This window comes from Podarcis cretensis (genome assembly GCF_951804945.1).
Source record: "Podarcis cretensis genome assembly, chromosome: 17".
In the NCBI taxonomy this organism is placed as follows: Eukaryota; Metazoa; Chordata; class Lepidosauria; order Squamata; family Lacertidae; genus Podarcis; species Podarcis cretensis.
In genome coordinates this window covers 28,058,919-28,070,464 of record NC_137187.1, presented here as the reverse complement: position 1 = coordinate 28,070,464, position 11,546 = coordinate 28,058,919, and the positions used below count along the sequence as shown (strand labels likewise).

Here is an 11,546-nt window from a genome sequence, read left to right as displayed (position 1 = left end):
GCCATGACACTGTTAGGATTTTTATCTCACCAGCTGCTCAGCAAGTAGCACTATGGTTGTTTATATCATGTGAGTGTCTGAGGAAGTCTCAGTACCGTTGGGTACTGTGATAGAAGTTACTTTCACTTCTGTGTGAGATGTTGTTCTGTACTGCTGCTGAGAGAGAGCAGACATGCTGGTGGGTTCTCTGTTTATATGGACTGTAAATAAAGTAGTTTATAGCTACTGATTGTCTCTTTCTTCTGCAATGAGATGCCGGAAGACGAGCATGCTCCTCTCAGGAGGGAGAGGTCGTTTATCACCGGTCTCTCTGGACTGAGGAAGATTTACAGCCAGAGGGTGACCACCGGAGAGACGCCCCAGTGTACTGGGAAGATGGCGGCCTTCCCGGACGTTTTCCCAACAGACACTGAGGCATCTAATCATAAGCTTGCATTTTTATTAAAGCTTATATGTTTAATCAGGGCCTGTATCTTAGAAGACCAGCTGCCTTAAGAACCTTGGCAAAATGTTTTTCTCCTAGACAAGGCCCCCCCCGATTTATAGCAGAAAACAATTCTCAAAGTCGTAAAAAGGGAATTACAGGCTGACAGCCAAGGTTACACTGACCCTACAAATTAAGGGTGGATAAATAGTAAAATGAGCCATATCTTCTTCCTAAGGTTAAAAAGGTCAAGAGCAGTGAAAAAGCAACTGGTCTGGCTGGCAGAAACAGAACATTTTTGGGAAGTCTTTTCTAAAGCTGTTTCTTTCTTAAACTAAGATCCTTTTAAGATTTCTTTTCCTTTTAAAAGGTTATTTATGTATTAAATATATTAGCTTAAATATAATTATGCAAAGGATTTAAGAAATGCTAGATTCTTATTTCATATAGTTGTAAGAGTTGTAACTATCCTGAAATTAAGTCAGCCACCAGCCCCCCTTGCCAGACAGGAGACGCCATCGAGCACTCCTGATATATGGTTGTCAGGCCTTTTGTTTAGAAACCTTCAAATGAAGGAGATCTCTCAATGTTGATGTGAACTCAAAATCCTTGACATATGTTTAAGATAAAAATTCAAGATTAATCATCTGTTTTGGAAGGCAATAGGGCAAGGAGGGCAAGAGGTGAGCTGGTAATTAAGATTCCTTGTTGAGACACATGTAAGATATATTACTACTTATTTGTCATTTATAGATAGAAGAATATATAGCTTTTTTATTTCCATAAAAGGGCAGAAGGAAATGGGTGTATCTTTTGTGATTGGTTCTAGCAAACAGCCAATAGGAATTTCAACCAGGCTGATTGGACAGAGGCAGCCACAGGAGGAGCAAGGGGGCTGGATTAAGGAAATAAAAGTGCTGGCCAGAATGGCAGGAGGCCAGGCCAGAGCTTGGTAACCATATACCACTGTGCCTCATATTTATTTGTCTGACAAATAAATTATTATTTTAATTTCTCTATTGCTGCGTTGAATATTTCATTCCAGCTAAGCGTTAACCACAAGCAGGGTGCTACAACACGACCCCGACGAGAAACCAGGGGGAGCATCAACAGGGCTCCCCCTACCGGTGGTTTACCCTTACCGGACTTCCTGCGCAGCGGGCAGGAGTCAGATACAGTCGGGTTCAATCAATGCCTAAGCCAATACCGCTCACATTCTGTAATTCAATAAAGTTGTGGCCAAATTTGCCTGATAACATAAACCTAACACCTGTGTCCTTGTGTGAGTTATTTCCCAACGAAAGGGTGGCTGCGGGGTCTTGACACGCAAGGCAGAGCGAGCAAGAGAAAACTGTAGCTGCTCTTGGTTCTTCTCATTTGTTCTCTCTCTGGGTACTGTGCAAGGAGGAATGGCCCCACAGTGCTACCGAGAGAAATTGCAAGTAGCAGTAGCCACCTCTGCCCCCTTCCCTCTGTCTAGGGCAGGGTAGTGTTGTTCGTGGTCAGGGAAGACCAAGTAGCCAGCTCTTCCTCCCCTGGCGCCATTGTGGGGAATTTGGCCACATAGAAAGAAAAGAACAGGACACCTTAGAACTTGTTTTAAGAAGTTTAACATTCGGTGAAGACAAAATACCTGAATCCAAAATGGAAAGCCATTACAGTGAACAAACTCCAACAACAACATTCATTTTTGAGTCCTCTTGCTTTCATAAACCAGAAGCAAAGTTTGGCAAGGGAGCAGCTGCAGGACTGGAGAGACACAGATGCTCTTTGTCCCAAGGATGGTTCCTCACTCTAAATCAAGCCGTGGCAACACAGGAAGAATAAGGTTTCCAAAGGCAGAGTCTTGGGTTATGAAGTATCCTGAGGAATGTGCATGAGCATGCTGCGAAAGGAACATAAAGGACACATTTTCAATGGAAGCCAAGTCTCTCCACCATCATGCAAGCATGAGTGAGTGCTTAAGAACATCAGATTTGGAAGGAATATCTGTTCTTTGCCACATTTCAGTCCTGCTAGTAGTTCAGTTGCTTTGACCCAGGTGTGGGGAACCCCGGCCCTCCATATTGCCAAACTACAACGTCCATCCTCAAATCTAGCTCATTCTTCCCAAGGTTTTGTCCGCAGTGTTTAAAACGGGGCTAAAAGTTGAGATAATACAGAACGTGACATGACCAAAGCCACTTCCCAAATCAGAAGACACTCTCAGAATTTTAAACTTTGTCATCACTGTGCAAATCTTAAGCTTTTGTGATGCACGTTAGCTTTCGTCCCCAACGTCTGAGATGGGTGGGGGGTTCTTAGGAGCTATAGTCTCCGAGGCACCAAAACAAAAAGGGCCCAGGGAAACTTGCAAAACGGCCCGTTTGGATATGCTTTGGTCAGGACAACTCACCTGTAGAGCAGCCTTCTGCTGTGCAGAGATGTGCTGTAGTTCGGCATGATCACGAAAGTCCTTGTTAAGGGAAGATCTGGCGAGAGAGATGCTGCGAGCAATGATAAGAAATTGACATGTCACTCAAATCCAGGGAAGGCAGCCATCAGCACAGCATCAAGGTAGAGGCTTGCCATGGCCAGGGTGGGTGTTTCGGAGTCAAGAAGTTCCATGTCGTTACTTTAAATACAAGACTTGGAATTTTGGGCAAATCAGACATGCAAAGTGAGTAATTTTCATGTGCCAGACAGAGTTAGAAACTCAGATATATAAGCTAGGCACCAAAAGACTCCTTCAACCAAGGTTACAGTCACCCAAGAGAATGTCTAGTTGCCATTTGGGGGCAAGACAGCTCTAATGTCTTATTTTCCAAATGATGGACTGACTGTGATTGAGTCTCAGTTAAAGATCTGGCCAGTTCAGATGAAAATCTTGAGCTAGTTTAAGAGTTTTGAGAACTTAAAGAAGAAAAGTCACTTCATCAAGGGACAGTCCACATAATATATATATTGGCCTATTCCTGCCTCTTTTTCTTAATAGTGACACGAGCCAGTCACAACAGTGGGAGAAGTGAAGACAAGCTACAACAATTCACTACAGTGGACCCTCCGGATACGAATTAAATTCGTTCTGGGGGTCCGTACTTAACCTGAAAAGTCCGTAACTGGAAGTGAAACTTCTGTGCACGTGCGCGGCACGCAGAGCGCTTCTGCGCATGCGGCAAAACCCGGAAGTATACACTGCCGGGATTGTCGCGTTCGTAACCCTAGAGTTACATATCCAGAGTGGTATGTAACTCTAGGGTATAATGTTCTTGGCCCCTGCTCAGGCTGCACCGAAAATGCGGCAGCTAGACTGGTGACTGGGGGCGGCCGCCGAGACCACATAACACCGGTCTTGAAAGACCTACATTGGCTCCCAGTACGTTTCCGAGCACAATTCAAAGTGTTGGTGTTGACTTTTAAAGCCCTAAATGGCCTCGGCCCAGTATACCTGAAGGAGTGTCTCCACCCCCATCGTTCTGCCCGGACGCTGAGGTCCAGCGCCGAGGGCCTTCTGGCAGTTCCCTCATTGCGAGAAGCAAAGCTGCAGGGAACCAGGCAGAGGGCCTTCTCGGTAGTGGCGCCCGCCCTGTGGAACGCCCTCCCATCAGATGTCAAAGCGATAAACAACTACCTGACATTCAGAAGACATCTTAAGGCAGCCCCGTTCAGGGAAATATTTAATGTGTGACATTTTAGTGTATTTTTGGTCTCTGTGGAAGCCGCCCAGAGTGGCTGGGGAAACCCAGCCAGATGGGCGGAGTACAAATAATAAATTATTATTATTATTATTATTATTATTATTATTATTATTATTATTATTATGGTTCCAGAAATTCATTCTGATTGTGCAGATAAAATATAATGGATAGAAATCTACAGGATGGGGTATTAGTGTGTGAAAACGGTTCAGATCCAAGGATCCACAGGCAGACACCTCCAGATGGCAGAGATGTCAGGAGTCATCCTGACCCCCGAGCATTTTCACTGGGCTGCAAGTGACTTAACAGTCAGGTGCAAAATGTGCCTGGCTAATTTTGAACACTGGTGCCAGAAGGACATTTCTGCTCAGAAACATTCACTCCATCAATGGCAGGTGAAATCAAATAGGAAGGAAACCCAAGTGTAAGTCAAAAGGAAGTCAACCGGAAGGCATGCAGTAGAAGGAAAAGGGACCCCGGCACGTTTTGCTCTCTCACCAGTGCCCCCCAATAACTTGCCTAAGTGATACCTGAATAAAACAGTGCTACTAACCAGGGGTCCATAGTCTTCATGATGGGGAGTTCATATGTTTGGTAGAGTGGCTGCAGAACTCTGTATGCAGGAAAAGAGTTTCCCATTGAGATTGCGCTGAGACAATGTCTCTTCGTAGCCAACAAGTTACAGTACGCGAAAATACTACAACAACTCCACCATGAGCAATAAATCAAGTTCTACGCTAAACACATGGAAGAGGATTTTGTTTTGTTTTTTCAATTCAGGGGCAGCTTTACATTTCAGCAGATTCATAGAACTCTCAAATCTTAATACGAAAACAATGATAAGGTTCAACACAGGGGAAGCGGAATTTTGGTGGAGAAGTGAGTGAAAATACAAAACATTAAAAAGTTAACTTTTTGTTTTTTAAAAGGTGAACTGAAATTTCCCCTCTCTGGAGGGAATGAGCAAAGATGGAAACTTTCTTACAGCTGGCTGCTTGGAACAACTGGCACACAACTCTGATGGTTATGAACTGTTTCCATTAGAAGTACGTGTTGCTGGTAGGTCTATTCACCTTCTTGGTTGGCAGCATTGCGGCTGGGTATCCGGGCCCTTGTAGTGACCCGGCTAGGGGGCGGAAGATTGTCGCCCTCTCCGCACCAGCCCTGGCTGTATCACCCTCACTTGGCCAATCTATGCTGATGGGGGGCATGGCCACGGGGTAACTGACATCGCGGCACGGCCAGGGGTTTCTCTCTCTTGCCTCCACTCCAGAACTGCTCGGACCTGCAAGGACCCTTGTTTAATGGAGGATACTCCTGGATAAGGGTATCCTGCTAAAAGGATCTGGAGGTGTGGATTCTGTCCAAAGTGTGGGCGTGGGCTAGGGCAGGGGTCAGCAAAAATTTTCAGCAGGGGGCCGGTCCACTGTCCCTCAGACCTTGTGGGGGGCCGGACTATATTTTGAAAAAATAATAATGAATGAATTCCTAACACCAGGCAGGCCCCACAAATAACCCAAAGAAGCATTTTAAATAAAAGGACACGTTCTACTCATGTAAAAACACACTGATTCCCAGACCATCCGCGGGCCGGATTTAGAAGGTGATTGGGCCAGATCCGGCCCCTGGGTCTTAGTTTGCCTACCCATGGGCTAGGGCCATGCCACTAACCCAACAGGGACCCCTCGGACTGCCCTTATTTGATGTAAGTCATAGGGCTCCCTCTTCTGGTGGTTTACCCTTAGTTAGACTCCCTGCAAGGGTCGCGGGTGGCGCTGTAGGTTAAACCACAGAGCATAGGACTTGCCGATCAGAAGGTCGGCGGTTCGAATCCTCGAATCCCTGCTCCTGCCAACCTAGCAGTTCGAAAGCACGAAGTGCAAGTAGATAAATTGGTCTTGCTCTGGCGGGAAGGTAAATGGCATTTCCGTGTGCTGCTCTGGTTCACCAGAAGCGGCTTAGTCATGCTGGCCACATGACCCGGAAGCTGTACGCCGGCTCCCTCGGCCAATAAAGTGAGATGAGCGCCGTAACCCCAGTGTTGGCCATGACTGGACCTAATGGTCAGGGGTCCCTTTACCTTTAGACTCCCCACAGGTGGGCGGGTGTCAAGATATAGCCTGGTTTCACCCAACGCCCAAGCCAAACAGCTCACAACTGTAAGCAATAAAGTTGTGGCTTGTTTTAGCCCATAATCCAAAACATTCGTGTTGGTGTGTTTATTAATCAATGGGGAACTACAGGGCACGGGGCCTTGGCACGCAAGAGAAAGCGTCACTTGGCTTTCCTCTTTGATCAGAGAACACAACTGAAACAAAAAGGCAGGTCTCTAAACTTACTGTACCTGGCTCCAGGGTGATTTGTGGAAGACTGGTTTTGCATCAGCAGCTTCCTCTTCTCCTTATCTAGCTCTGCCAAAATCGCAACCCTGTTTTTATTCTGAAACCCTGGCAGGAGTGAGAAGAATGGAAAAGTCTATGCACTACTTCAAGCTCTCCAAAGTGAATGATAAAGAGTACAGTGGTACCTTGGTTCTCAAACAGAATGCATTCCGGGAGTCTGTTCGACTCCTGGAACCGTTCAAAAACCAAGGTGTGGTTTCCGATTGACTACAGGAGTGTCCTGCAGCCAATCAGAAGTTGTGCCGGACGTTGGACTTCCGGAAATCATTCGAAAACCGGAACATTCACTTCCGGGTTTTGATCATTCAGGAGCCGATTTGTTTGGGAGCCAAGGTACCACTGTATTAGAGTTTGTACTGAAAGGGCTGGTGCCATGTTGTTTTTATTGTAATTATTTGTATACAAATATAAAATAGATTTTATATATGCATATAGCTTTAAATCTAACAATGTTTAATTGGTTTTTATTATTATTATCACTTTCCCTATGTTTTTAGCAGTTCTTATGTTTGCTTGTAGTCCTGTCTGGGGAGAAGGTGAGGCATAAAACTGTATATAAATTTTCCCTCGGCTCTTTTTGCTGGTCCATGTAGGACCAGCGTGGATAGTTGGCCCCGGTGAATATTTGACATTTTCTCCCCTTATGGCTTTGATCTATAGTCTAGCACTAAAACGAGGCTGCATTTTAAGCTGCATTCTAACTTATATTTTAATCAACTGTTGGTTTGGGTTTTTGTTTTTTAAAAAATGTTTTTACTGTATTTCTCTTCGGTGTTAGCTGCCCTGAGCCCGGTTTTGGCCGGGGTACGAATGAATGAATGAATGAATGAATAAATTTATAGTAATAACAACAACATGCTAGAATGGATTGGAATGGCTGCTTCTGCCTGGGTCTTCTGTTTCAGTTAAACTGAATTACACTGCAATTCTAAACGTATGTGTACTCAGAAGCAAGCCTCATTAAGTTCAGCGTCTAAGAATGTTTACATTTGAGTCCAGAGCTACTAGGTATCAAGGTTAGTACTGCCAACACATTGCAGGTAAAAAAAAATATCTTTGTTAAAAAAGAAAAAAGAAACTCCATAATATGGATGTTTTTGTTTTTCAGTGTTTGCATACTAATTAAGAAAAAGATGTACCCCAGGTACTCAATTTTAAAATGGAACCACAAGAGAATTTGTAGTACTATCTGTTGTAGAAAAAACTGGGGTTGGCTTTTATAGCCCAACTCTCCACCAAGGGATCTAGTGACCCCCTAAGTCAGTTACTGGTCAAAGAAAAGTGGATGGAGTCTGGAACAGGTCAAAGCAAGACAGATCTTTATTTTTCTGTTGCAATAGAGTCCCTGCCCCTTGTAAGGAGGTAAGGATTCAGAACAAAGGTGTCTAAGAATTTAAAAATTGCCAAACTCCTTAGCCAAAAACCACCCAAAGGCATCACACAAGCCGTCACAGAAAGAGGTGATCTACAACAAAAAGATTTGAGAGTGTAGCTTGTCTCCTGCCTGTCAAGATATCCAATGTTTGCTGGTTGTGGTTTCCTGGCTAGTCTGGGTCATTCCTTTGAAATGGTAAGTAACCACTGACACACAGAAAATGCTCCTCTGACAGGTCTGTTTTGCCTTTAACAAACACAGTCGTACTGTTGTTCTCTAATTTAATCCGCTCTGGGAATCCATCCGACTCCCAAAATGATTTGAAATCCAAGGCATGGCTTCTGATTGGCTGCAAGAACTTCCTGCAGCCAATCGGAAGCCGCATTAGGACATTCGGCTTCCAGAAAAATTTGCAAACTGGAACACTCACTTCCGGGTCTGCGACTTTCGGGAGCTGATTTGTTCGACAACTAAGGCGTTTGACTACCAAGGTACCACTGTATTCGATTTGAAGGACTTGAAAGTTAAAGAACTATTGGGAAAGGTTTTCCAAGATGAGAGGAGGTATGGCTTTGGGATTGTTCTGTGTACTCAAATGAAGTCTCAGGGAATATTTCCTAAATTTTGAAGCGTGAAGGGTTTTTGCGGAGTGTGTGCACCTTAAAATTTTATTATAACGTAACCATGCAGATAGAGGCGAAGATTACCAGACGTAACGTTTACCTTGCGCGGGAGGATTTGATGCCATCTTGCTAGTTTCCGCCTTAATTGGCTACAACGTAGTTATGGGATGAGCTACCAAAAAGAATATAAATGAACACGTGAACATAAAAGGCTCACTACTAATACAATTGTACATTAATATTCAGGTTGCAGGATGCAATAGCAACACATTTTGCAAAATGCTTGTGAAAATGATGAGTAGCAGGTATGCTATATATAAAGATGGTGTGAACTGGGGCCACCTACTGGGTACATGTGACCCCCTTATTGGAACAACTACACTTGGTTTGGATTGGTTTTCCAGGCACAGTCCCGGATTTACAGAAGCCGTCCCGCTTTCTGATCCTGGAATGTCCTGCAAAACTGTAGTAAGGTAAAGGGACCCCTGACCATTAGGTCCAGTCATGGCCGACTCTGGGGTTGAGGCGCTCATCTCGCTTTATTGGCCGAGGGAGCCGGCGTACAGCTTCCGGGTCATGTGGCTACCATGACTAAGCCGCTTCTGGCGAACCAGAGCAGCGCACGGAAACACCGTTTACCTTCCCGCCGGAACGGTACCTATTTATCTACTTGCACTTTGACACGCTTTCAAACTGCTAGGTTGGCAGGAGCAGGGACCGAGCAACGGGAGCTCACCCTGTCGTGGGGATTCGAACCGCCGACCTTCTGATCAGCAAGCCCTAGGCTCTGTGGTTTAACCCACAGCACCACCCGCGTCCCCTGCAAAACTGTAGGACATCCCTATTTTCCTCAGGGAAATACTGGAGGGTTTGGAGCTATTCAATCATCTGGAAGCAGCCAGAGTTTTTCAAATGTTCAATGTTTTATTATGTTTTTATATATGTTGGAGGGATGTGGGTGGCGCTGTGGTTTAAACCACAGAGCCTAGGACTTATCGATCAGAAGGTCGGCTGTTCGAATCCCCACGACAGGGTGAGCTCCCGTTGTACGGCATTTCCGTGCACTGCTCTGGTTCGCCAGAAGCGGCTTAGTCATGCTGGCCACGTGAGCTGTACGCCGGCTCCCTCAGCCAATAAAGCGAGATGAGCGCCACAACTCCAGAGTCGGTCAGGACTGGACCTAATGGTCAGGGGTCCCTTTAACTTTACCTATATATGTTGGAAGCCGCCCAGAGTGGCTGGGGCAGCTCAGTCGGAAGGACGAGGTATAAGTAATAAAAGTATTGATTACGGAATAGGACATCCCTCTTTTCATTGGAGAAACGTTGGAGGGAATTTCGTTCCATGGTTCACTTTTCGGACTACAACTCCCATCAGCACCAGCAACTGATAGAAACTGTAGTGCAAGCTGTCTTGCAGGGTGCCTGGACTTGGGAATCCGCAAAGGGGAATCTTACAGTTAGCATTGCGTTTGCTGCTTTCGGCTCACCTCCAGCAGGTGGGTGGAGTCCCTAAGTGAAAGCATAAAAATAAACAGCTCCAAGCACCTGGCAATGGACACAGTCCCCATTCACCCACATCCCCCTTGCCGGTGGACTGCTCCCTGTTTCTCTCACGCCACCCCCTTTAGCTGCCCAGATGGACTCTGCCCCCCCCTTTGGCTGTCCAGGTAGACTCTCCCAAACCTCCTTTGGCTCTAGAGAGAATACTCTGCTGATCCCCCTTTGGCTATCCAGATGGATTCTCCCGCCCCCCTTTGGCTGTTCACGTGGGCTCTTCCAAACATCCTTTGGATCTACAGATAAGACTCTGCAGCTACCCTTTTGGCTGTTCAGATGGACTCTCCCGCCCTCCTTTGGCTGTCTAGATGGACTTTCCCAAACCTCCTTTGGCTCTAGAGATATGAATCTGCCACTCCCCCTTTGGCTGTACAAATGGACTCTCCCGCTCCTCTTTCGTTGGACAAATGGACTCTACAACCCTCCCCCTTTGGCTGCCCAGATGGACTTTCCCGCCCCCTTTGGTTGGACGAATGGACTCTCCCGCCCCTCCCCCATTGGCTGTACAGATGGACTCTCCCGCCCCCCCATTGGCTGCCCAGAGTCCTCCCCGTTTTAGGGGCTATTTCTTCCCCGCTCACCTGCTCCCGACTTCATTGTCACGCGCGCCGCGTTAACAAGGCGGGGCCAGGAAATAAGCCCCGCCTTCGCTTCCCCGACCACCCCTGACTCAGAAAAGGGTAGAGTGACACGCAGCGTTCAACTTCCGGGATGAGCTGGAGCTTCCGCTTAGCGAAGGCTTAGCCAGCAGGGTCTCCAGTGGCAGGGGGTTCCAAAGGCGCCGCCCAAGGAAGCGGGTATTCTGCGGCGGCGCCTGCGAAAAGTATTAGTATTCTAAGTGTCTCTTCAGTGGTCATCGTCTAAAAACACCCACCTTGTTATTCTCCCCCCCCCCATAATATTCTTTATTGGTTTTCATTTGCACACTCCGCATACACATATTGTATTACATTTCACATTTACACCTGCTCCTCAGAGCCGACTTCCCTCCTTCCCTGGCCTTTTATATTCTGGCCTTTTATATCTAACTTTTTTGCATTGTCTTCATCCCTTTTGTATATTATTGTTCTTCTTTCGTATTTGTCCATCGAGTGTCTATTGTCAAATAAATCCTCCTGTTTATACAGTTCTTATTGTCTGCCTATATTCAATTACAACTACCATTGGTTACATTGATCACATTGTACATTTTACTTTTTCTTATTTTCTTTATCCAGAAATTTTCTTTGTATTTCACATTATGAGGTCTATTTCAGTTCTACTAGTTTCACTAGGGACACGGGTGGCGCTGTGGGTTAAACCACAGAGCCTAGGGCTTGCCGATCAGAAGGTCGCGGTTCGAATCCCCGTGACGGGGTGAGCTCCCGTTGCTCGGTCCCTGCTCCTGCCAACCTAGCAGTTCGAAAGCACGTCAAAGTGCAAGTAGATAAATAGGTACCACTCCGGCGGGAAGGTAAACAGTGTTTCCGTGCACTGCTCTGGTTCA

At 46.1% G+C, this 11,546-nt stretch overlaps 1 protein-coding gene across 6 annotated transcripts; it reads right to left on the bottom strand.

Moving 5' to 3' along the window:
* Positions 1 to 2,018: 2,018 nt before the first annotated feature.
* On the bottom strand, positions 2,019 to 10,759 carry LOC307206528 (SOSS complex subunit C-like). 6 transcript variants are annotated; one of them, XM_079959881.1, is made up of 7 exons: positions 10,642 to 10,744; positions 9,959 to 10,012; positions 8,602 to 8,673; positions 6,446 to 6,548; positions 4,655 to 4,714; positions 2,820 to 2,910; positions 2,019 to 2,309 (listed from the first exon to the last, which is right to left on the bottom strand). In XM_079959881.1, the coding sequence occupies exons 3-7, from the start codon at positions 8,624 to 8,626 to the stop codon at positions 2,214 to 2,216; spliced, it is 375 nt and encodes a 124-aa protein (XP_079816007.1). In that variant the 5' UTR covers positions 8,627 to 8,673; positions 9,959 to 10,012; positions 10,642 to 10,744; the 3' UTR covers positions 2,019 to 2,213. The 6 variants fall into 6 exon arrangements, with proteins under 6 accessions (XP_079816007.1, XP_079816008.1, XP_079816011.1 ...); XM_079959882.1 differs by having other exon boundaries at positions 9,991 to 10,012; positions 10,642 to 10,733; XM_079959885.1 differs by having other exon boundaries at positions 6,446 to 6,576; positions 10,642 to 10,662.
* Positions 10,760 to 11,546: the final 787 nt, after the last annotated feature.